The sequence below is a fragment of the Ranitomeya variabilis genome, chromosome 1 (assembly GCF_051348905.1).
Source record: "Ranitomeya variabilis isolate aRanVar5 chromosome 1, aRanVar5.hap1, whole genome shotgun sequence".
Lineage (NCBI taxonomy): Eukaryota > Metazoa > Chordata > Amphibia > Anura > Dendrobatidae > Ranitomeya > Ranitomeya variabilis.
The window spans coordinates 224,363,977-224,391,320 of NC_135232.1; the positions used below are offsets into that span (position 1 = coordinate 224,363,977).

At 43.8% G+C, this 27,344-nt stretch overlaps 1 protein-coding gene across 1 annotated transcript in view; it reads right to left on the bottom strand.

Moving 5' to 3' along the window:
* The window catches only part of VPS33A (VPS33A core subunit of CORVET and HOPS complexes), a 33,783-nt gene extending 17,873 nt beyond the window's left edge, over nucleotides 1–15,910 (bottom strand). Inside the window, exons 1-8 of the mRNA XM_077293144.1 lie at nucleotides 15,715–15,910; nucleotides 13,587–13,652; nucleotides 13,370–13,497; nucleotides 11,870–12,059; nucleotides 11,363–11,479; nucleotides 9,635–9,809; nucleotides 3,706–3,899; nucleotides 2,690–2,816 (exon numbers count right to left, since the gene is read on the bottom strand). Coding sequence (XP_077149259.1) covers nucleotides 2,690–2,816; nucleotides 3,706–3,899; nucleotides 9,635–9,809; nucleotides 11,363–11,479; nucleotides 11,870–12,059; nucleotides 13,370–13,497; nucleotides 13,587–13,652; nucleotides 15,715–15,849 — 1,132 coding nt within the window. The 5' untranslated portion in view covers nucleotides 15,850–15,910. The remainder of the gene's footprint in view (nucleotides 1–2,689; nucleotides 2,817–3,705; nucleotides 3,900–9,634; nucleotides 9,810–11,362; nucleotides 11,480–11,869; nucleotides 12,060–13,369; nucleotides 13,498–13,586; nucleotides 13,653–15,714) is intronic.
* Between the last annotated feature and the right edge of the window lie 11,434 nt (nucleotides 15,911–27,344).

Consider the following 27,344-nt stretch of genomic DNA (forward strand, 5'->3'; position numbering starts at 1 on the left):
AGCCTCGCCTGTCTGTAATCTCTCCGGGACTGCGTGCTCTGCAGAACGAAGGCCGGATCCTGCTGCGTCCTGAACCGAGAGCCTCCCCACCGGGAGGAGCGGTTCAATCCCGGAGTATCGTCCACTCCGGGCCTCTGGGGTAGAGGGACTCCCCTCCGGGGAGTTTCGACCCTGAGCTGCTTGACAGGGGGAAGGATTGGAAAACCGCTCGATCCCCCTGAGCTCGGTAAGCATGTGCTGCTTCTCTACGTGTGTCCCTCCGTGCAGGGACAGGAAAAACACTGAGGATCGGTGGGAGGTACCGGATATTTGAACTCTCGTGTGTTTCCTGTCCCAGCAAGGAGGAGGAGGACGTCCTCCTGGGTGCTGTCAGGAGGGACGTCCTGGAAAATCCACTTTTTTTTTCAGCAGGACTTCGGTACAATACAGAAGAGCTCCTTCACCACTGCCTCCTGATGAGCCCGGCACCATAAAGGGGGAAACGCGTAGAGGCATGACAAGATAACTTAACCCTTGACACATACCACTATCGTTTATATGAAAGAAGGACTATTTATAAGTCCAAATAGGTGGATCTGTTCCATCTACAAGACTCATGCTTTTGAATGCAATATTTATATAAAGTGCTGTTATTTTCTCATTAAGGAACTCCTCACTTTCTGTAGAGGGACGGTCCCTGCTTTGAATGAGTATTATGTACAGTGTTGGTAGAATACTTATATCCTATCCCTAGTGGTCTCCCTTACAACTAGTTAGGTAAGGGAGGACTAGGATGAGCCGTCGAGGATCAGGGGGCGCCATTACCGTGATTCTAGGGTGCCAACCTCCGCAGCCAGGGGCATTTGAGGGTCAGTTTCCCAACCATGAATTTAGTGTGACCATCCTTCTTTCAACACGATATTACTGGATGGGAGGAGTTCCTAGGCATATTCTTTAAGAGATCGCTTTGTACCTGCAACATGATTGTACATTTTTCAGGTTGTTTTTCAGGTTGTATTAGCTCTGAAACTAACCATAAAAGCTGAAACATTTATGTTTGAGGTCTTATACCTATATGGTGTATTTAATGTCTGGCTTAATTTTGAGTGGAATGTTGACTCGAAATGCGCACCTATCAATTTCCCTTCTTTATTCCGATACCAGACAGGTGAGGGAATTATAGGATAGCCGACGTTGAGAGGGGGCACTACTATACTGACCCGAGGGTGCCAACCTCGGCTGCTCAGGAAGGGATCAGGAAGTAGGGCAAGATCCCGCCTACAAGACCCACACAGGTACGGTGACCTCTCCATTCAATCTGAACCCGATTCTGGTCAAGAGGATCTGTGATTACGTTTTAATGTTTGTAACTAATATTGTGTGGGTACAGGGTATCGTTTAATACATATAATATAAAGAGATTTTTTTAAGGGTAATTTATATAAACTAGTTATGTCCTCTCATTGAATCAACACTGTAAAAAAATTAAAGAGGCCAATATTACATCCTTTGTCAGGCTTTGACAGTAGGAAACCAGGGAGGAGGGACCCTATACTGTCCCTTAATCTAGGGAAGCCCTAGTCCATCACCAACCCCAGGGTTACCACTGAAGGTGGAGATGCCCGGAGTCATGCATCTCTGTGCTCCTACAATATCCTATGTAGCTCCCATCCTCCCCCCAGTGAGTAAAGGGGCAGAAATAAAAAACACCGCCTGAATAGACAGGGGTAAACCAAGGCACAATCAAACGACAGACACGACAAAATACAAAGGTAAAATGGTTGCACAGGGAAGAGTCAGAAAAGCAACAGAAAAGAAGGGAAGGTAGAGAAATTCACAACAAAGACAAGAGCGACTCTCTAGAACTCTCTTTCTCCAATGAAGCTGGGAACAGAATGTAGATTCTATTGCTCGCATGGAGGGAAGCCAAATACAGGTTTATATAATAACAAGCAACTCTACACCCTTTCCATGCCGCAAGAAACCCATTAACTCATGAATAGCTGTGTAGATTTAAAGAGGGCATGTGCTTCGCTAATTTCTGCGATCTTCTAATCTCAGATGTACCACAGGTGCCAGCAGAATGCAGCACATTCATGACAGTGTCAAGTTGAATATTAAAAATTTGGTGAATGTCCTCTTTAAAGTAATCAAAACACCAAACTATAGTCAGTCATCTGGCATCCCATAAAAATTAGAATAAAAAGCGATCAAAAATTTATGTATTCCAAAAAGACTGGCTTCACAGTGCATCGTTGGATGCAATAAAACTTGCCATAAACTTCAATGCAAGTCTCAAGCGACATGCCACTTGTCTGCAACTTAGGCTTCTTTCACATTTCCGTCGGTACGGGGCCGTCACAAACCGTCGGCCGTTGTGCACAATTGTGCACAACGTGGGCAGCAGATGCAGTCTTACGACGCATCCGCTGCCCATTGTGAGTTCCGGGGAGGGGGGGGCGGAGTTCCGGCCGCGCATGCGGTCGGAACTGGTGGATTCGACGGACGAAAAAACGTTACATTGAAAAAATAGTAACACTGTATCAAGTTCAAAGAGGTTTTTCGTATGTGCAACTTGTCAGAGAACTTCTTTCACTTGACATATCGTGTAGCTCCAGCCTCAACTATAGCTTGGTGAAAAGAAGATTGTGTGAAACCATTTTCTTTTTTTTAAATGATGTTCTGAATAGAAAAATGTAATGGCACTTACTGGTTATATCCTTTATGAGTTCTGCAATAGATGTGTGATTTGCTAAAGATGCTCGTTCAGCTTGCATATGTGGAAGTTGCGAGACAAATTGCTTAATTTCGCCCACAGTTTTGGCATTGTGTCTTCCCTTCATTTGGAAAATTAAAAATAAAGAATGTGTTCCAGATATTAAAATGTTGAAGAATCACAAATTGCAGAATTTTCCTAATTTAACTGAATTTACATAAAAACTTATTTACAGTAACAAAGGATTCAATAAGATCAGAAAAAGATCTGGACTCAAAATGCTTTGACGTTAACTAACCAGATTGGAATATGAAAAGCACGTCCTTTATTTAAGGTTTGGAAAATCTGCACTAAACACAATTGGCAATCACATGCATAATGCTTGGTGTGACGTAGCGGGCAAGTCCTGACAGGCGGTGGCTAATTATGCCTGGCTGCAAAACCCTGTAATTTCAGCAGGGCATCCAATCTCATTATCACCTTTTGCAGCCCTTTTTTTTCCCCCTTCAAGCCAAGTATTTAAACCAGATAAGATAGAATTAACCTTGCCAACATGTCACAAAAACCATTAACATTTAAACCCAAATTCAATAGATCCCCCGAACTGAATGTATATTGACCGATTACTGTCCTTTATGCTAGTTCTCTTCTGATGTCCCCATAATGTTAGTATGTCATTTCAGGATAGGCCAGCAATATCAGATTAACACCCTTGCCTCTTTTATAGTTCACTGTACATTTCAGAACCCCTGTACACCATATTGTATAAAACACTGCAGCCCTAGACACAACCGCTACCCAACATACGGCGGTGTGCCTAATTGCCAATTATGGAAAGCCGTCAGGATATCAAGCCATAAATGCTGGGCATCTGATCCCCACCAATCTGATACCAATAAGCCAAGGGTTATGCTTGTAAACACAGTCTTCAAAAACGTCTTTAAATTTTATTATATTTGCAGAATGTGAACATGGATGGATGCTAGGTTATGAAGCAAATGCTACTTTACCTCGAAAGCTGCAGATATAATTTTGGCCTTCTTACTCAGTACTGAGCCCACAGCGTTGAAGTTTTTGTCCCTGATTTCGGCATACAACTCCTCAGCGGAATTTAACAGCAGCTTCTTCGCCTCTGTAGGGAGCTCTTTGCCACCCTCACCCTGATTCTTAGGAGCAAATTTTTCTGGGGGAAGTTTCACATTGCCTGTTGTAATTGCATAAAACAGAAATATCTATAATAGAATAACACTTTACCAAAATTGCTGAACTCTAAAATCAGTTGCTTGTACTAGAATTACAATGGCTAGGGGTCAGAGGGCACCTGTCACTAGGTCAAAAAAGGTCAGGTTTGTTTTTTTTTACCTTATTTTAGTCCTACTGCTTTCTTACATAATATGCTTTATTTAATGCGTTTTTTGAAAAAAATAATAAAAAAAAAAAAATTGTATGCCTTTTAGGATATGGGCAGTTTTAGATTTTATGCTCCTATCAATAAAAAGGCAAGATCAGGGCTGCCATCAGGGTATTACTACCCTTACTGTGTAAGGGGCCAAGTGAGCATAAGCAAAAGAGGAGGGGCCCGGACTGCCCCCCCTCTTTCCTTCTCCTCACCAGGCCCAGGGGCAATGTCAGTCAGCCATCTCTATTTGCTAATACAGCCACGCACACATGCAGGACGTATAAACACAGCCCTGCATGGTGCGTGTCTAATGGCTGTGAAGCTCCTCCTTTTCAGCTCCAGTGACAGGAGGTTTCCCTGTGTGTGCAGAGCGGTGCATGGCAACGAGCAAGAAAGGGAAGAGGTGGACGGGGCCAGGTATGTAGGGGAATGAGACAGTGCTGAGGAAAGAGGTGATGAGAGAAGCTGCTGAGGAGAGAGGGGAGAAGCCTGACAGCACTTTCCCCTGTATGGCTGCTATTCACCCACAGGAGCCCCCTCTATACAGTGTATATGTGGGTGCAGGATGTGTGTTGCAATGCGAGTATATATGTGCAGGGCCGCCATCAGGGCATTACTGGTGTAGATTCTGTCCGTGCAGTAACAACCTGAGACGCAGGTTCAGTTAAAATCTATTGCCATTCAGGCCCACACGGCAATAGTTAAAAGCTGCCTTGCATGTCGCCAGCGTATGACGTCATTGTCATTCGCCAACAAGCCCACTCTTGAAATGGCTGGAGGGGATGTCGCTGCTGGACCGCAGCCAGGTAAGGAGAAAGTTGTTGTTTTTTTTTTTTGTTTTTTTTTATTGAAAGTGGCAAGCCCGGGGCAGAGGCATGCAGACTGACGGGGCAGGATGGGACAAGATGGAAACAGATGGGGCAGGATAGGACATCACATGGGGCAGAATGGATGCTCATGAGGGCAGGATGGGAGAACATATTTGATCTTATAAATTTGTTTGAAACAAATGTAAATCCCTAACCGCATTTTAAAAAAAGTTGATAAGAATTACTGTTTGTTGGAAAAACATATGGCTGGAGTCAGGAATGAGACACAAGGCCAGGATTGGGAATATTATTACTGTAGGTTATACTTAAGGGATATTATTACTGCAATGATGCATTTTATTTGAGGATTCTGTTTTCAATGGGGGGTTCCTGTTACTGTGCAGAGCGAATGTGCTCTGCAAGCTGTGCTCTAGACAATTTATTTCCTGCACAGACGAGTCCTGGCTGGTCTCGCCTCAGGAGAGTGGTCTCTCCATCAGGACATATTCCAACAGATTTGCCTTCGTTGGGGTACTCCGGAAATTTGATTTACTAGCTCCGCTAAGTCAGAAGCAAGATCACTTTGTAAGGCCTTGTCCAACAAGTCACGGCTTTGGCTACCCAGGTAGCCGCGAAGGAGGGAAAGAGTGCTGAGCCTGAAGCCTCGAAAGCTGAACAGGTGAGACTGTCAACTAGGCGGTCTGTGGGATCTTTGCTAGAAGATCCGTCCGGTACGGATAGGACAGTTTTAAGGTACCTTCACACTAAGCGACGCTGCAGCGATACAGACAACGATGCCGATCGCTGCAGCGTCACTGTTTGGTCGCTGGAGAGCTGTCACACAGACAGCTCTCCAGCGACCAACGATGCCGAGGTCCCCGGGTAACCAGGGTAAACATCGGGTTACTAAGCGCAGGGCCGCGCTTAGTAACCCGATGTTTACCCTGGTTACCAGTGTAAAATGTAAAAAAACAAACACTACATACTTACCTTCGCGTCCCCTGGCGTCCGCTTCCCTGCACTGACTGAGTGCCAGCCCTAACAGCAGAGCGGTGACGTCACCGCTGTGCTGTGCTTTCACTTTACGGCCGGCGCTCAGTCAGTGCAGGAAGCGGACGCCGGGGGACGCGAAGGTAAGTATGTAGTGTTTGTTTTTTTACATTTTACACTGGTAACCAGGGTAAACATCGGGTTACTAAGCGCGGCCCTGCGCTTAGGAACCCGATGTTTACCCTGGTTACCATTGTAAAACATCGCTGGTATCGTTGCTTTTGCTGTCAAACACAACGATACACGGAGATCTGACGACCAAATAAAGTTCTGAACTTTAACCAACGACCAGCGATATCACAGCAGGATCCTGATCGCTGCTGCCTGTCAAACTCAACGATATCGCTAGCCAGGACGCTGCAACGTCACGGATCGCTAGCGATATCGTTTAGTGTGAAGGTACCTTTAGAGGACAAACGTGAGACAGGAGGATCCACAGGAGGGGGATTCTGTCCATTGTTTGCGGAGATCAGGAGAAAAAGGCCCTGAAAGCGTTTGTCTGGACGCTCCCTATGCCGCTGGACTATGTCCTGGAACTCTGGGTGATTGGCAAACACCCTGTGAGTACGTTTGGTCCTTTTAAGAGACACCAAATTACCCGTACTGGAGGTCGCCGGTTCCTCATCAACCTGAAGAGACTGGTTGACGGCCTTGATGAGACTATCTATAGTACTCTGATTAGATCTGGAGTCGCCAGGTTAAGGCCCATCAGACTCAGGATTAAAGTCCTGGTCTGAAGAAGTGCCTGGGGAGCAAGAGCGGGAAGCTGAGCTAACGGACGCCGAGGCACCAGGGGGCCTGGGGAACGAGCTACGGGCGCGCTTCCTAGATGGCCGCTTGTGCTTAGAATGAGAGCGGCCCCTGCAGGCTGAAGATTCTGCAGCCGTAGGGGAAACATCCTGAATAGGCGGATTAGTGGTCCTACTCCTGGTTGGATCCTGGAGGGACTCTATAGCTTTGGTCAGAGAAGCCATAAATTGCGAAAGTGACAAAGCCCACTCAGGGGAACTGGTCACCGTGGGCTCGTTTGTGGCGGGGGGCTCCTGAGCGCATTTAGGGTCACAAGCATTGCAGAGTGGAGCAGTATGCCCGCTCGGTAGCGCAGCCTGACAGGAGGTGCAAGAAGTGAAGAACACTGTGTTTTTGCAGACTTTTTGGGTTTATGCAGAGACATGTTGTCAGTTAACCTGCGGAGCACTGTGCAGGAGTAGGAGGGCCTGTGTCAGTGTGCAGTGCACCTACCCAGGTCCTGTGTCCGGATGCCGCACTGAGACCAGACTCCTCGATTTGGTGGCGTTCTGAGGCTCCTGAGAGACACCGAGAGCTCTCTGTTCCATCCAAGATGGCCGCCGAAAGTTAAGAGGCGCTTCTCGCAGTGTGCGAGAAGCGGTGGGCGGAGCCTCACGCGTGACGCACGCAGTGGGAGGAACGCGGCCTAGCTGAGGCCGAAGCCGGGGACTAAATTAGCGGTGCCCGGCCGCGAAATGCGGCCGAGCCCGCGGTGCGCTTGGGAGCCCCCCCTACCCTATGAGACTCACCGCTTGTGGTCCTCTTCAGGTGAGGTACGAGGGAAGGTGCAGTCGACCTCAATCCACCACCCTCTTGATGAGAGGGTGGAGAGGGACTGAGGAGCTCCATGCAGCACCGCTGTTCTTCAGTGGTGGTGCAGAGGGAGGGTGGCCGGACTGTGCTCAGTGAAAGTGCCTCTGTGTATCCTAAGGGTTCGCTCCCCTGGGATTTCACAAGGCTAGTTCACAGCCAAACATCCCACGTCGCAGGAAAGGATACGGGGAGTAAACTCGCCGTGCTCGCCTGTTGGTGTTTCGGGGGAGATTGGCCCCCTTAAAAGGGTCAGTCGCCCCCTTCGTCCTCTTGCGCAAAGATAAAAATAAAAAAAAAATGAAAACGTCTGAAAAAAATAAATAAATAAATAAATCAGACGCAGTGTGCCTCTTACGGACACTAAGCAAGAACTGGTATTATCTGGAGCCAGTGTGGGCAGTGTATACAGCAGAGGAGGAGCTAACCTTTTTTATATTTACTTAGTGTCAGCCTCCTAGTGGCAGCAGCATTCACCCCTGTTCCTGTGTCCCCCAATGTGGCGATGGAGAAAATAAAAATTTTGCTAAAAAGTACAGGATATTTTAACAAATGTTTAATAAGTTACAGGAGAGAAGGGACCGGCCAGAGGAATCTACCTTGTCATGGTGGTGGATTAAAAAAAAAAAAACAAACAAACAAAAATAAATAAATAATTTGGCCAAAATGAAAGCAGCTTTCTATGAAGGTGATCTGGTGTTTGATGGGAACTGTTAATGTGTGATTGGTGACGACATGGTGCAGAAGTGGACTTTTTCCAAGAGAGGGCGGTGGGACTGGACGGTTCGAGGAGGTGGAGGAGGAGCTGGGATGGAGCCTAGGAAGAGTCTATAGGGGGTCAGAAAATTATGCCAGTATGGGGCCCCGAAATTCCTAGTGGCAGCCCTGGGAGAGATTACTCAAAGGGGTAATAATGCAGAGCAGCCTCCTCGGTAAAGATCATTCAAATTAGCACTAAATAATAAGGCTCGTTATCTTTGAAATTGTATGGCGGATTTACAACACGCAGAATTACTGAGGGGAGCAGAGGAAATGAGGAAAAGAGTAAGTAAGAGGAAAAGCTGGCAGCTTTTAACATGGTGACAAGACCTCAAAAAAATAAAAATAAAATAAAAAAAATAAAAAAAAAACACAACTTTTTTTTTATTGAACACTCCAATGTAAAAGTTTTCTAGTTTTCAATTGATGGTGTATGACATAATTCCAAGTTATAAAACAAAAGACAAAACAGAACTTAATTTCCTAGCTCTTCTTTAACCCAAGTCAAAACATTCCAGGGAGAACCATTTTCATTTACACAGCAGTTCTAGAATAAAGGAGCACAGAATTTGTTTGCAAGGGGGAGAAGAAAAAAAAAAAAAAAAAAAACACACACCACAAGAAACTATCGATTATGGAACAACATTATATAGCTTCCATCTCTAATCAGAAGATATGTGGGTAACCCTGGAGTATCAAGCCAAGGACTCTTTAGATTTGCGAATAGAGTGAGGAGTCGATTATTTTAGTGTTCGCTTTAACTCTCCAGTAGTGGGAGGTTGTGCATATAAGCAGTGAAATGTAAGTTTACATGCTTGAAAGAGGATACGAGAGATACTTCTGAATAGAGGAGTCGGGATCCACTCCACCTTCATATAATCCTAATATACATATACGGGATCTGTTAATAATTTCGCTCCATACCCCCGTTCTACCAAGGAGAGGACTTTATTCCAAAATGGGCCTGTGTCTACATTCCCACAGCATATGTATCAAATGTGTCTCATTCCCATACGTCAGGCATTTTGCATCATGGCGATCTTGTTACACAAGATAGAATCTTGGAGTATTGTATACTTGGGCCTCACAGGAAGATAATGTGGGAACAGTTTCCAAAATCTCCCTCCACTGCTCCATCGATATAGGGGATAGATCCGATTTTCATTTAGCTTTAGCGATAGGGGGGGGGGGGAAGGTAAGTTCCGGTTGGGATGACAATAGGTTCTCTTTCAAATCATACCGTGAGGTGTTGGGTTATGAATATGAAATTAACCTCAACTTCTGCATTGTAACCTTTACAAAAATGCCATTACACAAACTTACTATTCTGGATCCCATAGACTTCATCGATAAGTCCTTCATAAGTAAGTTGAGTTGCCAGTGGGGTGAGCAAATCCACATTACGATCAAGTAACAAAAGGGTGTCGAACACTGGAGTTATCTGGTTGTTGCTTCCACCCAACTCCCGCTTCATCCTGATCATCATATTGGCAACATGCTAGAAGCAAACCCAAAATTAGCCATATGGCATCACATCACATAAGCCCAAATTCTGCTCACTTCGTCTATTACTACAGGACAAATACCAATGCAATTCTCATGGCTTGCAAAACTGTAATGGAGTAGTTGACTATTTGAGAAGAGTCGCTCACAAAAAGGAAAGCTTTGGAATTATATCTGACAAGTACAATACAAGTAATTTTAGACAAAAAAAAATTGTATGCAAAAGTCAAACCGGTATGGACAGCAGCCGAGAAAGACATGGGAGCTGTAGTCACAGAATGTAATAAGTGGCCAGGGGTAAAGCTGTGCCCAAACACGCAGGAACATGGCTATTCGGAAACTTAACATTTTTCTAAAAGCCCACTCAATTGATTCACCTACCAGCAGCCCCATGGATCCAGCGCTGTTTACTCCGAAGGTATACCTGCTCAGTTCAGAAGTCACGGGACTGCTAAGGCTAGTGACTGGCTCCAGCAGCCCTGTGACTACCAAACGCAGCAGACAACTTTTGCAGCAGACCTCCTGAGCATGTGAGCCAGATCTACAGGGCTACTGGTAGGAAAGTATGCAATTTTTTTTTTTTTTTTTTTTTTAATTGTAAAAGTATCCAAGCAAAAACAAATATAAATTAAATTATGTCGGACAACTTTTTTAATCTCTCCCCATAAACAAAAGACCAACCATATCCAGACAATGTTGGTGATATTTGCAGTTGTATGACCCACCATTAAAGGTCTCGGACCACCTTCTGGAGCACAATATCAAAAGTTAAAGATTAGTTATGAACAGGTGTAGATTTGCGGTATATTTTGCCAGACAAATTTATAATAAATCTGTAGAGCTGGAATCACAACTGCGTATGGCATCCAATGTGATATGCTACTGACCCTCGGCTCCTGCTCTGCTTCGAATGCGAGCCGAAAGTCAGTGCTCTGATCCGCTTGCATGAGCGATCATAGCACAGCTGCGAGGAGATTGAGAAAGTAATTTCTCCATCTGCTCTTATGCTGGTGGGAATCCCACTGCACTCTGGTAATATCTGAGTGCAGTGCGATGCTTCACTTGCACCCATAGACTTGTATGCACGCAAGTGAGCTGAGTCTCGCTGCAAACTGCAGCATGCAGCCATTGTTCTCTCATGCCGAGTCGGCATAATCACAGATCTGCACTGCCACACACTATAACACTAGGCCGAGTAGTGAGACTCCGCCTAAAAGTCTACATTTTTGACAAGCGCCAAAATATTCCTCCAGATAACTGCCATAATAAATCTCCCTCATAAGCTCAGATTATAACGTACCCATCTTGGTGTTGCACAGTGGCTGCCGAGAGGACCACTACTTTTCAAAACACTAAATATTTCAAGAACTAAAATTAGTATTTAAAAAAAACAAAACAAAAAAAAAAAAAAAACAACCTACGATACAGAATCAGATAACATCTAATTTGAAGTCTTACATGTAAGGAATTCCTTTATAAAGACTGGAATAATAGAGTCATGGGCATCACCCTGAAAGACACGTAAACTTTCCTGCAGTCCACACTCACCCTGGCACACTCGCCTTTCCCACAAATCTGAGGAATGGTCCCATACAAGGCCTGCAGAGTGGTGAGACCCTTCGCAGCATGATAAAGTGTTGTCTGATCATTTTCCAAGTAGCATTCCTGTTAGAAAAAAAAAAACAAACTATTTGAGCAATGCAAGTTTTAGGTTTTAATAAAGTTTGAGCCCAACAAGAACAGGCGGCACAACCGGCCCTTATGTCATGAAGACTTATGGATCCAGACTTTAGCATGCGATTGCCAATGTAGTCAGTAAGAGGCATCCTTCTTCATTTGATCAAGGGTTAAAAGTCTGGGAGTTTAGTGTACCAACAATCCTACAGCACCTATGGTTTTTCCTCAAAGCATCCATACCTACTTCAATGCTTACTATAATACTTGGTGTGGAGTAAGTGGTACAAGAGATCCATATTGGACAGCCTTCTTTGTGGCCCATTTATTAGTGGAAGACCTGATCATTCATCTCCCCCAGCGGAGCTCCTATCACCTTACCTTGAACGCATTTTCAGATTCCATAGACAACAGATCTCCATCAAAGGGGATCAGGTTCAGGCGATATTCTTCACGAAGATAAAATGAGCCAAGAACTCCAAGATCCTTAAGTCTCTGCTCACACAGCAGACTACGGCGAGGAACAAATAAAATGTGGAAATCCCGCTGACTAGAACGCCCTTTATCTTCTCTATTAGGAATAATAAAAAATAAAAAAAAAATATTACATGGTTCAGTACCTGGATAATATGATGGCATTCTTAAAAAAAATAAAAAAATAAAAAATAAAAAATACTGGGCTCTTCCCCTTTACCTCTCACTTCCAGCTTTGCAATGTGTTGTAGGAGAAACAGCACACTAAGCCCTGGTCACTGCCTATTGCAAGTCAAAAATCAAGAAGAATTTAACACGCAATGTCTACCCAATCCTGGAGACTGAAAACACAATGGGCACATTTCTTTCCATCTCTGATTTCCCTAAAAACTATAATCCACTACCGTAGAATGGACCATCCTAACTTTAAGCACATATACAATAAATTTATTAAGCATTGCTTATATAGTGCCATCATATTCTGCATTGCTTTATAGACATTACCGGCTTACCAGGAACTTTATTTCAACCTCAAAAAAAAAAAAACACATTGATTTTTCATTCCTTCTCTCCAGCGAACGCTGCTGGAGAGAAGCGATGAATGGCGGCTTCAGCACCACAAACTGGGGGGACAGCACTTACTGTAGCGCTGTCTCCTGCACGGTCCGTGTGGTACCCAGTCGGCACACGGTTGCCACACTGATGTGCCACGTGAGCACACGGACAACTTCGGTACCGATTTTTCCGGTACCGGAATTATCTGGACGTGTGGGACAGGCCTAAAACACTGGGAGAACATACAAACTCCTGGCAGATGTCCTTGATGGGATTTGAACCCAGAACCTTCGCACTGCAAAAGCAACAGTGCTAACCACTGAGTCACAGTGCTGCCCTAAAACCTGAAAAAAACACAGGATTAAGATATAATAGCCTGTTTCCAATCTTTTTTTGAGATGCAAGATTGATGGAACAATATAATATATATATGGTGGTGATTCCCGAAGATAAAAACTTTATTGAAAGAGATAAGATTTTTACTATGCTCCTATCCAAGTCTCTCCTAAGAAACACACTCCTGTGATAAAACAAGCAGGGAAATGTGTTAAAAAAGCAGCCAGCTGGAAGCCTCGCTGTTTGGTCTGGATGCTTACTTATTATACAAGTGACTTATGCTCCCTCCCTTGGAAAGGAGCTGTGGTACGATCAGACCATGTTACTGCACATGGTAAGACACAGCCATTACACAGTACACAGCAGGGACACAGTCATAAGATTCTCTCAGCACAGGAACATTGTATTTAAACATCCAATTGTGGAAATTATTTTTATTCCAAGATTAAAATGTACTTTGTGCGTGGGGCAATCTCTTTAAGTCACAATACATAGAACATCAAATATAAGAAATACCTCCGAATGTTCTCAGCAATTATGTCCATTAATTCCAGCCTGGGTCTGACAAAAAATATGATGTTTTTAACATCAGATGATGGTAGTGGGCCTGACTTCAGCGTAAACATTTTTTCAACATCATGATCCTAAAAACAAACATAACAGCCAGGCTGGATTTACCAAACCTTTAGAAGGAATAAGTCTTATAGTGCTCCAGCTACAAATAAAAAAATACCTTTAAGAGCGAATACTGGGCAATTAATCCAAAAGGGCCTGTCAGGTACTCATCCCACACAATTGCCTACATGCAAATAAAAACAGAAACAATTAGTCAAGTAATTAACAATACAGGTGAAAAAGGTGAAAAAAAAATGGGCAAGCATTAGTGTGAATGGGAGAGTTAGATCCGCACCTCAGATCAAACCATTGTCCTGTTTTATTATCAGGACACTGTCCGCAAAAAAATTACATGGGCAAATGAACAGCAACATAAACTAGAATGGGTATGCGTTCTACATGTGAACATGGATATGTGAACATGGATGTGTGAAAACAGACATCTAAATGACCTCAAATAACTCGATATCCTAACAATCTCTGTATGTGCTGCTCACAAATCAGCGCTCATTATCAGCTCTTTTGAGAGTAGCATTTAGAGATGAGCAAATATTTGGTTCGGATAACGATCGCCGTATTTGCTGAACATCATTGGAGTCAATGGGAGTACAGACGAGCGAATATGTTCGGAAATAATCAAACAAATTCTGCACAAATATGGCACATTTGGATTCGGTGAGAGTTTTCCCGAACATATTCGATAATTTTGAAACCAATGAAGGGTCCTTGATTCTTTGAAGTATCAATTTAGATCATTTCAATATGTCTGAAGAAAAATTTCTCAAAGATTATAATTCCCCCTTTTTTTTTTTTTCAGACCGCGTACACCTAGCATACTGTGAAAATGCACCAGTCACATAATCAAGGGCAGCTGAATGCATCCTTGTACGAGGGCGAGACATGTAGAGATTTTGGTCTATGGCTAAACGCTGGTTACTTTCCTTGTTATATAGCAACACTACTGGTGCAGCGCTTTACACACACGCGCACACACACACACACACACACACACACGCACGCACGCACACACCATCACTGTCCCCACTGGGGATCATATTCTAAATTCCCTGTCCGTTTATCTTGGGCGGTAGGGAGGAGTGAAGGGGTTGTCTGACATTCATACATTTATGGCCTAGACTTCCATAGATTATTTATAGCAGATCAAAAAAGAAAAGCTTTAGTTCTACAACAATTAGATAAAAGGTTTTTTGTAATAAAAAGTCATAATCATTCATTGGCAAAAAAGCATCAAAAACTGATTTAAATATATACTATGGGTAGATGTAACACACATATAGCCAGTCAGTGATTGCTATCGGCCTTTTATAACAAAAGTACTCACTTCTATATCATTGGTGTTCTGGTAGAAATAAAGCTGGCTTTTTAACCATTTAAACTCCGAATCCTCCAGTTTACCATGGCTGCATAAGGCTACGTTCACATTTGCGTTGTGCGCCGCAGCGTCGGCGCCGCAACGCACAACGCAAATAAAAACGCAGCAAAACGCATGCACAACGCTGCGTTTTGCGCCGCATGCGTCGTTTTTTTCATTGAATTTGGACGCAGCAAAAATGCAACTTGCTGCGTCCTCTGCGCACCGACGCGGGCGCCGCAGCGACGCATGCGGCGCAAAACGCAAGTGCGCCGCATGTCCATGCGCCCCCATGTTAAATATAGGGGCGCATGACGCATGCGGCGCCGCTGCGGCGCCCGACGCTGCGGCGAGGACCGCAAATGTGAACGTAGCCTTAGGCTACGTTCACATTTGCGGCCAGCGCCGCAGCGTCGGGCGCCGCATGCGTCATGCGCCCCTATATTTAACATGGGGGCGCATGGACATGCGGCGCACTTGCGTTTTGCGCCGCATGCATCGCTGCGGCGCCCGCGTCGGGGCGCAGAGGACGCAGCAAGTTGCATTTTTGCTGCGTCCAAATTCAATGAAAAAAACGACGCATGCGGCGCAAAACGCAGCGTTGTGCATGCGTTTTGCTGCGTTTTTGTTTGCGTTGTGCACTGCGGCGCACAACGCAAATGTGAACGTAGCCTTATATGTCTGCGCTGGATCTACATTTACCCGAAACTGCATCTAAAAACAATTCTAACACTAGAATATTCTGCAAAACAAGGAACCAACGTGAGGAGCCATAAATAAGAGAAGGAAATGAGAGGTTCTAGGTGAAAGGTGCAGAGGAAATAGAGGGGGCTCCATGGGAAGGCCAGCCATCGGGGGTCCGCCTGCACCGCACCTTGCTCCCAGCACACTTATCCAGGAACTCCCGCAGCTCAATGCGCATCGCCTCCCGTAAGACGTTCAGGTTCACCCGACCGCAGGACAGATGAGACGCCATCTTTAGACTCCTGGTGATGACAGCACGATTCATGTGACTGGCAGTGTGTCACGTGATCGGAAGAATCGGAAACAACCCTGAGAGCAGGCAGCACTTGCAGATCGCCGAGCGCCTTTCTTTATACTCGTTCTATTGGTAACCATTGGGATAGAAGCATCACGTGGCCGGCGCGCGGTGAGCTGAGGATGCGGCTTTAGCGCGAATTAACTTCTAGTAGGAAAACATCGGTGTAAATTGTGTAATTCTTAGTTATTAATATTTTCAGGGGAAAGGTGGTTTATGGCTCAAATAACTATAGTGTTTGCCTTTAGCATATCGTGGCGGCATGCTGCTTGCTGGGAGGAGAGGCTCAGATTGCCCGGACCAAACACGTAGTTGGCAACATTTCAAGATTTTTGGATTCCATGTTTTACCTGGGTTTGTATGAGGCCACCACAGAAACACGTGGAAAACTCTCTGTAGAATTTGCCATTGTTCAGATTCAGACCCAGACCTGCAAGTAAGAGTGTTAACCACTGAGCCAAGGCTGAAATTCGAGTGCTAACCACTGAGCCAGAACTGAAAGTGGAGAGTGCTACCCACTGAGCCAGAACTGAAAGTGGAGAGTGCTACCCACTGAGCCAGAACTGATAGTGAACATGTTAACCATTGAGCCAGAACTGAAAGTGAAGAGTGCTAACCACTGAGCCAGAACTGAAAGTGAAGAGTGCTAACCACTGAACCTCCATGCTGCCCATAGCAACAGATAATGTAAGCTGGAACTAGTACACAAGATTGCTGGAGGGAGAATCATTGGCATAACGATATAAAATGTGGCTCAGTATTAGTAGAGATGACGTCTGCCCTTCAGCTGCAAAAAAAATGTCTTATTCACAAAATTATTATTACTGTCTGCATTTGTCAAATTCAGCAGCCCAGCAACAAAACTGATTCATGAGCAACAATCCAAATAATGGTCACTAATGTGTGACCGGACTGTGCAACCGCTGCGCTGGCTTCAAGACTAAACTCCTTTATTGCCTACAGCAGCCGAGCTGAGGCTTAAAGGGGATTGTCTGGCACTTTGCAATGATGGTGTATTCTTAGGATAGAATATCGATGAGACTGTGACACCCGGCGTTCTTGCCACTCAACTGTTCCCAGTGTCGGCGGTGTCCGGCTGTGCTCAGCTGCAGATTGGAACAGCACAGCTCTATCAACTATGTAATGAAATGGGGCAGATATGTGGTACTCGGCCGTGGCCTCTATGACTGATGGAGCTGTGCAGTTACGCTCTGCAACTGAGCACAGAGAACATCCCCCATTGATCTGATATTGATGATCTATCCTAAGGATACGCCATCAATATAACGTATCAGGCAACCCTTGTAACTCGGGCAACAAAGTAGCCAATTAGGGTCATTCTTCTGGACATGTGTTGTGCAGTGAATTGCAGAACAGATCTATAGTCAAGTGAAATATGTAGGTGAAATAGTACTGATTTGTATTTAACCAGTTTCTTCCCCTATATAAAAAAAAAACCTTACACTGGCAGAAAACACCTAACCATTCAACAAAATTATTTGCATTGAGACATGGTCTTAATGGGTTAATCTTTGAAGATTGATTACAGAATATAGTAATATATAACAAAGATTTTGCTGCTTCCATCTTGATTTTCTAGAAATAGTAGACAGAGGAATTTAAAGCTGTTGTCTGCATCACACAACCAGTTCTCCTTTCCCTTAATAGTGAATGTTGATCTCATGAAGGCCGTTTGTTATATATAGCTAAGGCTTGTGTCAGTTATGAGGCACCACTGAACACCATTAATTGACCATTTAGTTTGGGGTCCATGTATTTGCCATTGAAGCATACACACACCTTGAATTGTGGCAAAGTAAATTCCTACAGGTGAGTATTATAGCTCCATGTGGCACGTGTTGTTCCTCCATGAGGCACTACATATCGGTGTAATCTGACGTGTTAGACAAGTGATCGCTACTGATGGCGGCAAACATCTCATAACTGGGGTACATGTAATATTTACAATGAAACTTCATTCTTCATTCACACAACCACCCAAAATTGCATTCAAAAGTAGTTTTCTAGTAGGGTGGTCATTTCAATGAAGATGGCCAGGGTGTAGAATGTATGGTAGAACCGAATATGAAGTCCTAGAAATCTGGTCTGTATTTGGGAGTTGTCTTTTGCATAGACACCACAATGTTATGCATACTTGCCATCTTTGAGGAGGCCATCGCCTTTTTGAAGACCACTTTTCAATGCAATTTTGAGTAGTCATCTGGCAGAGTCTTCACTGTGGGCAAGATTTGTCTTCTATTGATTTACTGATAACCTTATCAGATAAAACAAAGACTTTGCAATGAAAATAACAAGCTTGTATTTCTCAGAAAACAATGCAAAATACTAGTAGACCTCCAGCTATTTTTTGCATCTTCAGATTTGCATTGAAGACGTTGCATGTAAATCTATTTGCAAGAAACCACATTTTACAGATACATTGTGGTATCAGAGTTAGATCTCTACAAATAACTGCTAATAACTTGGCATTTTAGCAAATATGGTAAAAAACGCTTATACATAAAGGCGCGATTAAAAAAAAGCGAGAGACCGTGCCGGCTGTGGCAAGAGAAGGTTTAGGTTAAGTTCCCACAATGAGTTTTAGACACATCTTACAGTTCCAGGACAGTGGAAGGGATTTATAGAAATCTCGTGCCCCCATTCGCTGAATTTTATGTGCTGATTTACCCCATAGAATTGGTATAAGTTCTCACTTATTTGGTGAATTTTTTAATGTTTAATCTGGTTTTGTTGAAAAGAAATTCTGAACAATCAAGTAACAAAGGATTCAGCAACATAACGATTACTGAGTACAAAAAGAAATCTCATTTACAACTGTTTATCAAGACTTGTAGCCAACGAGTCCCTAAATAATAGAACTTTCAGGTCAAAAGTAATTTTCAATAAAGTCCAACAAAATCTGAAAAGGAAAATATATCCATGGCCGATGTAGGTATCCCCTATCCAGGGAAACTGTATGACCTTTGGCGATACATATTAAGTATCTGCTGAAAGTGACCCAAACAAGAGGAGCTAGGTCACTCCAAGTAATAATGGTATAAACACGAAAGGAAAAAATGAGAAGAAGAAGAGGAATGGAGGGGGGGGGGGGGAGAGGAGAGAGAAAGAAAGAAACAAGGGAAGAGGAATCATGAAGTCTCATATAAAAGGGGGCAACTTGCACCCCTGTAATGACGTCCGTCTAACCTGTATTCAGTCTATATTCCTTATTGCTTAGAAAAGAGGGATTGAAAATCCATAAGAGTTCATATACAAAATTCAAGGACTCCAAGCCTGCAGATATTTCTCCATTGAACCATTAACCTCAGCGGACAATTCCTCCATACTTTGAAGGCTGGTCATTTCCTTAACCCATTCAGACATATTCGGAGAATGGTAGGATTTCCAATGTCTCGGGATTACAGTGCGCGCAGCAGTTAAGCAGAATCTTAGGAGCCCCTTTTTCTGGAAGCGAAACGAGCTCAGGAGGATAGATAATAAAGCCACCTGGGGGGAGTTGGTCACCGAATGACCACTAATGGCTTGATAAGCGGAAAAGACAGAATCCCAAAATGGCTTAATATGTTTACATCCCCACCAAATGTGTAGCATGGTACCTCTCTCCACTCCACAACGCCAGCACCTATCGGAGACGGAGGGAAAAGCGGCGTGTAAGACATCAGGACAGCGATACCACCTGGTGAGAATTTTGTAATTCTTTTCCTGTGCAGCATAGGCAATGGAGAATTTATGTGAATATACTGTGAAGGAGAAAATGTCTAATGAAATCAATTATTAAACCTTATATAAGTCAGTTCAGATATGGTGTAGCAAGATGGCGATTGTGTCTTTGAAGCTGTCTTGGAGATCCTTGAAACTGACCTGGAAGGAATCTTTGGAATGCAGGAGTGAAGGCACTGGAATACCCCACATTTGAAAATGAAGTTGGAATGAACCAATCAGAGTGACACTAACTATTCAGAAGTTGTGCGACCTCCCCCATTTCCTGTTTCTAGTATCATCCTTTGTTCAGAATAAAGTTCAGTTGGGCAACAACTTTCGCTGAGAGAGGCTGTGTGTATCATCTTTGTGAATGTGATGCATTCTTGGCCTCTAAGCTAGCGCACTCAGCTTATATTTGGTCAGGTACAAGCAATCATATTGATCTCCCTTTAAGAGATCACCCTCACAATACGATCGACTATCTCCACTCCGCCTCCACTATATCAACTCCCATCTCACCCCTCCACGTACTTGGGAAACTTGTCTTTGGTATTTTGGTTCAAAAGAGCATATATTAAGGAGACAGCATGTGCGGGTGGTGACCCCAACAGGAAAAGCTTTTCAAACGGCGTAGGAAGGGAGGAGTATGAGCCTGCGCCTTCTGGAGACGAGAGGAAGGATTTTAGTTGGAGGTATTCCAACCAATCAGAAGGGCCCCCGCCCTCTAACGGCTGCACTGATTCAAAAGCGGGCATGGCCGAACCCTTGAGGACATGAAAGCATCTAGTATTGTCCCTTCTCTCCCACCCAAGAAAACAATCCCTCTCCACCCCTGGGGGAAACTCCAGATTAGAGAAGAGAGGTGTAAGCGGTCCACTGCCTAAGGAAAGAGAGCCTCTGCGGGTCTCCAGATCCCATGCCCTAAGTGCATCTTTTAGTCCATGAGCCGGGCCAGATATCGGTACCACCCGGAGTGACTAATTTTCTTTGGTATTTTTAGGTAGATGCATGTCTGTAGTTTATTTTTTGATATGATAGCCCTTACATATACGTAGCTTATTAACCCCTTCAGCCCTAGGCCTATTTGTACCCAAGTGCCTAAGCCAATCTGACCTGTGCCACTTCATGGGCTAATAACTTTGGAACGCTTTCACCTATCCAAGCCATTCTGAGATTGTTTTCTCGTGACATATTGTACTTCACGTCAGTGCTAAATGGGAGTCAATATATTTTACCTTTCTATATAAAAAAATGCTAAATATTCGGAAATTTTGGAAAAATCGGCAATTTTTTAACTTTGAAATTCTCTGCTTTTTACAAAAATACTGATACCCCCCATAATAGTTATTAATTTACACTCCCCACATGTTTACTTCATATTGGCATCATTTTGAAAATGAAACCTTATTGTTTTACGACGTAATAGGGCTTATAGTTTTATGCGCAATTTTTCACATTTACAGCAAAACCCACTTTTCAAAGGACCAAGTCACTTCTGAAGTCACTTTAAGGGGCTTACATAACAGAAACCACCCATAAATTACCCCATTTTGCAAACTACACCCCTCAAGCTGTTCAAAACTCATTTTTAAAAACTGTTAACCCTTTAGGTGTTCCACAGGAATTTTAGCAGAATGAAGGCGAAATTTCAAAATTTCATTTTTTTTCCAGATATTACATTGTAATCCAATTTTACCTGCAACCTAGCAAGGGTTAACGGCAAACCCAAACTTGGTTACCCTAATTCTGCAGTTTATAGAAACACCCCACATGTACTCGTAAACTAAAGTATGGGCACACAGCACAGCTCAACACGGAAGGAGCGCTATGTGGTTTTTGGGTGGCGGATTCACTGGAAGAAATCTAGGGGGCCATGTCACATTTGAAGGCTGCCTGAGGTACCCCCACAGTGGAAACCCCAAAAAGTGACCCTATTTTGGAAACTACACCCCCAAGGAATCTTTTAGGGGGTATAGTGACCACTTTGACCCAACCAGTGTTTCACAGTAGTTGGAAACACTTGGTTGAGAAAACGGAAAAAGTGCATTTTTTACATGAAGGTGTCATTTTAGGCTCATTTTTTTATTTTTAAGAGGTGTACCAGCAAAAAATGCACCCCACTATTTGTTCACCAATCTCTCCCGAACACAACAACACCCGATATGTTGTCGTACACTGCAGTATTGGGGAACGGCAGGCCTCGGAAGGGAAGGAGCGCCAAATGACTTTTGGAGTGCAAATTTTACTGGAAGAAATCTAGGGGGCTATGTCACATTTGAAGACACCCTGAGGTGCCCCAACACACGCACACACACTGACACATACACGTTCTGTGCTGAACAGGACTCTCCGGTCTTCTCTGCAGAGCTCCTATCTCCCTCTGTAGAGGCTGACACCTCCCAGGCTTGTGACTGATCACATGGCCGTGACATCACCACAGGTCCTGTAGTCCTGTACTGTGTGCTGCTGCTGGTAAGGAACTTGTGGAGAGAGGGGGAACAGTCACCTAGCACCAGCGCTCCCAGCTCTAAGAACGAGCGCCTCATGAAGGTGGGCCCCTGCCTCCTCCTTCCCTGCGCGGCGGCCTTTCCCCCCGGCGGCTGTATTCGGCGTATAAGACAACCGCCCTCTTGGAGCCATGTTTTTCATGGCTAAAAAGTCGTCTTATACGCCAGGAAATACGGTAAATAAAATTTTAATGTTTTTCTTTGTGTTTGCAGGTGTTTACTGACTATCTAACGGCATGATGGAAGTACCAGCAAGGAAGAAATCACGGATCGACTGTATCATACACTGCTCTAATGATGACAGCGATGATCTGGCGTCCCTTAAGGATTTGGACTCCTGGAAAACATTGCTTAGGGCTGCAGAGATCAGGCAGCATGAATCAGTCCTGGTAGCAGCTAAGGGCCTTGAAGAAGGAGAAATACCACACATACAATATCACCGTAAATGTCGTAGTATCTTTACAATGAAGAAGTCACTGGATTCTATCCTTGGCAAGGGTGTCAATGTCGAAACAGCAAGCAAAATCTCCATGAGGAAGCTACCGAGGGGTGCCCCCAGTGATAGCAGGGTGTATGCCAAAGTATGTATCTTCTGTGAGAAGTCAAGCAAGTACCTAAAAGGAAAACAAACAAGGGAGCCAATTGTCCAGTGTGTTGAGCTACGAGCAGATGAGACGATCCGCAGAGCAGCGATAAGGAAAGGCACACAGAGAATACTTGGTTTACTTAGCAGAGACCTTGTTGCTGCAGAGGGGCACTACCACAAGTCGTGCTACAAACTATTCACAAAAGATGATTCCCAAGTGGCCTGTAGGTCTAGTGCAGCTGAAAATCAGGTCGAAAGCGAGGAAGTACGCTACGAAGAGGCAGAGAAAGAGGCCCTTGAAGAACTCTTCTTGTATATAAGGACTAAATTGTTCCCAAACCCAGAAGTACTGCCTATGATAAACCTCACATCTAGGCTTGAGAGATTAATGATATCCCGTGGTATCATCCAACTGAAACCATCGACAAAGAAACATGTTCGACGAAAACTTGAAACAGAGATTGGGGAATCACTCCGCTTTCTCTCAGATGAGAAAGGTAAGCTTCTAGTCTATCCATGTAGCCTATCAATGGACGACCTTGTCCGGCAAGTACACAGCATGACAAAAGATCTGCAAGAAGCAAGAGCTGCTAACTCTGGAGATATCGTAACCAAAGCAGCAATGCAGCTAAGGAATGAGATCAAGAAGCAAGATGTGAGTCAGCCATGGCCTCCCAATACAGATCAGAATGTCGTTCCTGCATTAGTCACTCAAATCCTGCAAACCCTGCTTACAGGAGATTGTGAGTGCCAAACTACCTGTGAAAGAGCTCAACGTCTTGCCACATCCTTCGGCAGTGACTTGGTTTTTGCTGTTACCAATGGAAAGACAAAGCCACCAAAGCACGTACTGCTATCCTTTGCAGTTAAGTCTTTGACCGGCAATACAGAACTGATTCGAACTCTGAATCGTCTTGGCCACTGTGTGTCATATTCAATGGCTGAGGAGATCGATACAGCCCTTTGTATCCAGAAGTTGGAATGTTCAAAGGATGACATCCCAATGCAAACAAACTTAAAACGTTCTCTAACATCCAAATGAAGACACGCAGACAAGGTCTTGGCAAGGAGGTAATTTTGAAGGCTGACAGAAACCTATTTGGCCAGATGATACTTGTAGCTGAGAACAGAAAGCTACAAATGAGTGATGTCTTGACTCATCCCCTGGGTCCATTGCCATGGGCACTTGCCAATGGTGATGGGTCTATCCGCAAGACCAACAAGGCTGCCCTCGCAAGGGAGTTGGAGAGGAATGCTCGTCCTGCAGAAGTGATCCCCGAGCCCTCTGCAACCATCATTGATGGGATGAGCCTGGTTCAGAAACTGAAGGGAAACAATGCAACATTTGGCCAGCTAGCAGGCACAGCAATGAGTCGCGCTATCCATGAGGGTGCTAAGAGCAAGCGCATTGATATTGTCTTTGACGTCTACAAGGAGACATCCATCAAAGATACAGAAAGAGTCAACAGATATGAAGGCACAGGGATCCATTTCAAGAACATTCAACATGGGCACAACATCCAGCAGTGGAAAAAGCTTCTAAGTAGTTCCTCCAACAAGGCAAGTCTCATAAAGTTTCTGGTAGAAGAATGGAAGGCGAAACACCACAGGGAGAAGCTTGAGGAGAAGGAGCTGTATGTCACATGTGAGCAGCTCTGCTTTAAGATCACCAAAGAACAGTGGGAAGAGGCTGCTGACCTTAAGTCAAATCAAGAAGAAGCAGACACACGCCTCCTTCTCCATGCTCTTCATGCAGCAGAATCTGGTTACAAGTCGGTCATCATCACTTCGGAGGATACTGATGTCATGGTCCTGTGTCTGGGCATGTGCCACAAAATCCCATCCCACCTGTTCCAGAAATGCGGTACACAGAACCGGACAAGATTCCTGGATATCACCACTCTGAGCCGAACATTGGGAGGCAGCGTATGTGATTCATTGATTGGTATGCATGCATTTACAGGCTGTGACACCGTCAGTGCATTCGCTGGCCGTGGGAAGATGACGACACTCAAGCAGTTGAAGATGAACAAGACATACCAGGATGCCTTTCAGGAAGTTGGTCGTTCATGGGAAGTGTCTACCGAACTTTTTGAGAAGTTACAGGAAATCACCTGCCACATGTACCTGCCAACTACCCAAACAACTGAGGTAAACAGGCTCCGTTATCAGCTGTTCTGTGCCAGACGTGGAGTGGTAGAGTCAAGTCAACTCCCTCCTTGCCAGGACTGCCTTTTCATGCATGCACTGCGTGCAAACTACCAGGCTGCGATCTGGAGGAGAAGTCTGCAGAGCCAGCCATGGGTTGCAAACCCAACAGACTGCGGTTGGATGATAGATAACGACGGAAAGCTTGTTGTCAAGTGGATGCAAGGGGCACCAGCACCAGAAGCTATTATACAGCTACTGTCCTGCAAGTGTGTGCGGTCATGTGAACTTCCTCAGTGTACTTGCCTCAGCAATGGCCTGAAGTGCACAGACATGTGCAGATTACAGACATGCCAGAACAAGGGTACTGAAGACGAGCCAGTAGAACAACAGTCAGATTCAGAGTCCGATGTTGAAGATATTATGGAGTAACATATATATATATATATATATATATATATATATATATATATATATATATATATATGCACATGACATGTTCAGTGTGTATTTACATAACTTGGATTAAATTTTGTTACAAATACTACATCTAGTCACTCCGGGTGGTACCGATATCGTCATATTTGGTTCTTGGCTCATGCTAAAATTCCTGTGGAACACCTAAAGGGTTAACAGTTTTTAAAAATGAGTTTTGAACAGCTTGAGGGGTGTAGTTTGCAAAATGGGGTAATTTATGGGTGGTTTCTGTTATGTAAGCCCCTTAAAGTGACTTCAGAAGTGACTTGGTCCTTTGAAAAGTGGGTTTTGCTGTAAATGTGAAAAATTGCGCATAAAACTATAAGCCCTATTACGTCGTAAAACAATAAGGTTTCATTTTCAAAATGATGCCAATATGAAGTAAACATGTGGGGAGTGTAAATTAATAACTATTATGGGGGGTATCAGTATTTTTGTAAAAAGCAGAGAATTTCAAAGTTAAAAAATTGCCGATTTTTCCAAAATTTCCGAATATTTAGCATTTTTTTATATAGAAAGGTAAAATATATTGACTCCCATTTAGCACTGACGTGAAGTACAATATGTCACGAGAAAACAATCTCAGAATGGCTTGGATAGGTGAAAGCGTTCCAAAGTTATTAGCCCATGAAGTGGCACAGGTCAGATTGGCTTAGGCACTTGGGTACAAATAGGCCTAGGGCTGAAGGGGTTAATAAGCTACGTATATGTAAGGGCTATCATATCAAAAAATAAACTACAGACATGCATCTACCTAAAAATACCAAAGAGAATTAGTCACTCCGCTTGGTACCGATATCGTCAAATTTGGTTCTTGGCTCATGGACTATTTAAGGAGGTCAGCTTCAGAACTGAATTGACTTCTACAGTACTTTTAGGGCTGATCCAGAGGAGGTTATGGAGTGGAATTTTAGAGCTATCTTGTTCTATTCCCACCCATTGTTTGTCTGAACTGTGGTAGTGCAAGTCTAGCATGCGTGTCAACAGCTCTGCTTTGTGATACCATTTGAAATTTGGAGTGAATTTTTTATTTTGTAGATTTCCTGCAGCATTTCTGCACTTATTAGGTAAATTAGGTTAGTTTCGTTATTTTGTTATTGTTTTTTCAGTAAATTATTTTGGTTTTTTTTGTTATGAAATGTTTTAAATAAATCTGCTTTGTTTTTGATAACTCATGGTATTTTGGTTTGCTAATACTTGAGAAAGTCATGTGTAGATTACATGCGTTTTAAGCGTGTTTCTGCTGCGCATACACACTTAAATTGCATGTTTTTTTACCTGTGCATTTTACTCCTCTAATGCAACTCTATTGGGAAAATTGGCATATAAAAAGGCAGCATACTCCGAAGAGAAATTTACATTTTGCGGATCTCAAAAATGCATTGCAGGTCAGTTTACGTAGCATAAAATTGCAGGGTAAGTGTCACAAACACCACTTGCGCATGACACACATGCCTCGGATGTGTCCAGGGGGACTCTGCTTCCCACTCAGTTGTCCTCTCACCTATTGCAATAGGACAACAATGAGCTAAGCATGCCCCAGACAGTCCCCACATCCACACTTACGATGCCACCACTGTGTTTTAGCAGGAGAGTGAGACGCCTGCACTGGGCAATACACTGGTACACATGTACACCCAGCTTTTCCAAGCTACTGAACAGTTGTCTACTTGCACTGAGACTTCAAGGTAACACAATCAAGATATTTTCTCTCCTTGAGATCATAGATACATTACAGCAATGAAGAGCAAACTTATTACATTTTTTATTTAATATACAAAAGAAGTACAGCGCTTAAAACAGTTACAAAAGGTGAGAGAACAAAAAGACATAGAGAAAACAAACAGTCAAGCAAAAAAGATAAAGAAATCTTACACAATAGGACAGTGAGCCTTCTTTGCGAGGAAGATGCTGCCAAAAAGTGTCACGAGTGTGTCACATCTTCCTGGGAGATCTGGGGTTAGAAGATCACTACATATTGTGAATTGCAGATCTTCCATTAAGCCTGTGTGTTTGTGTCCATT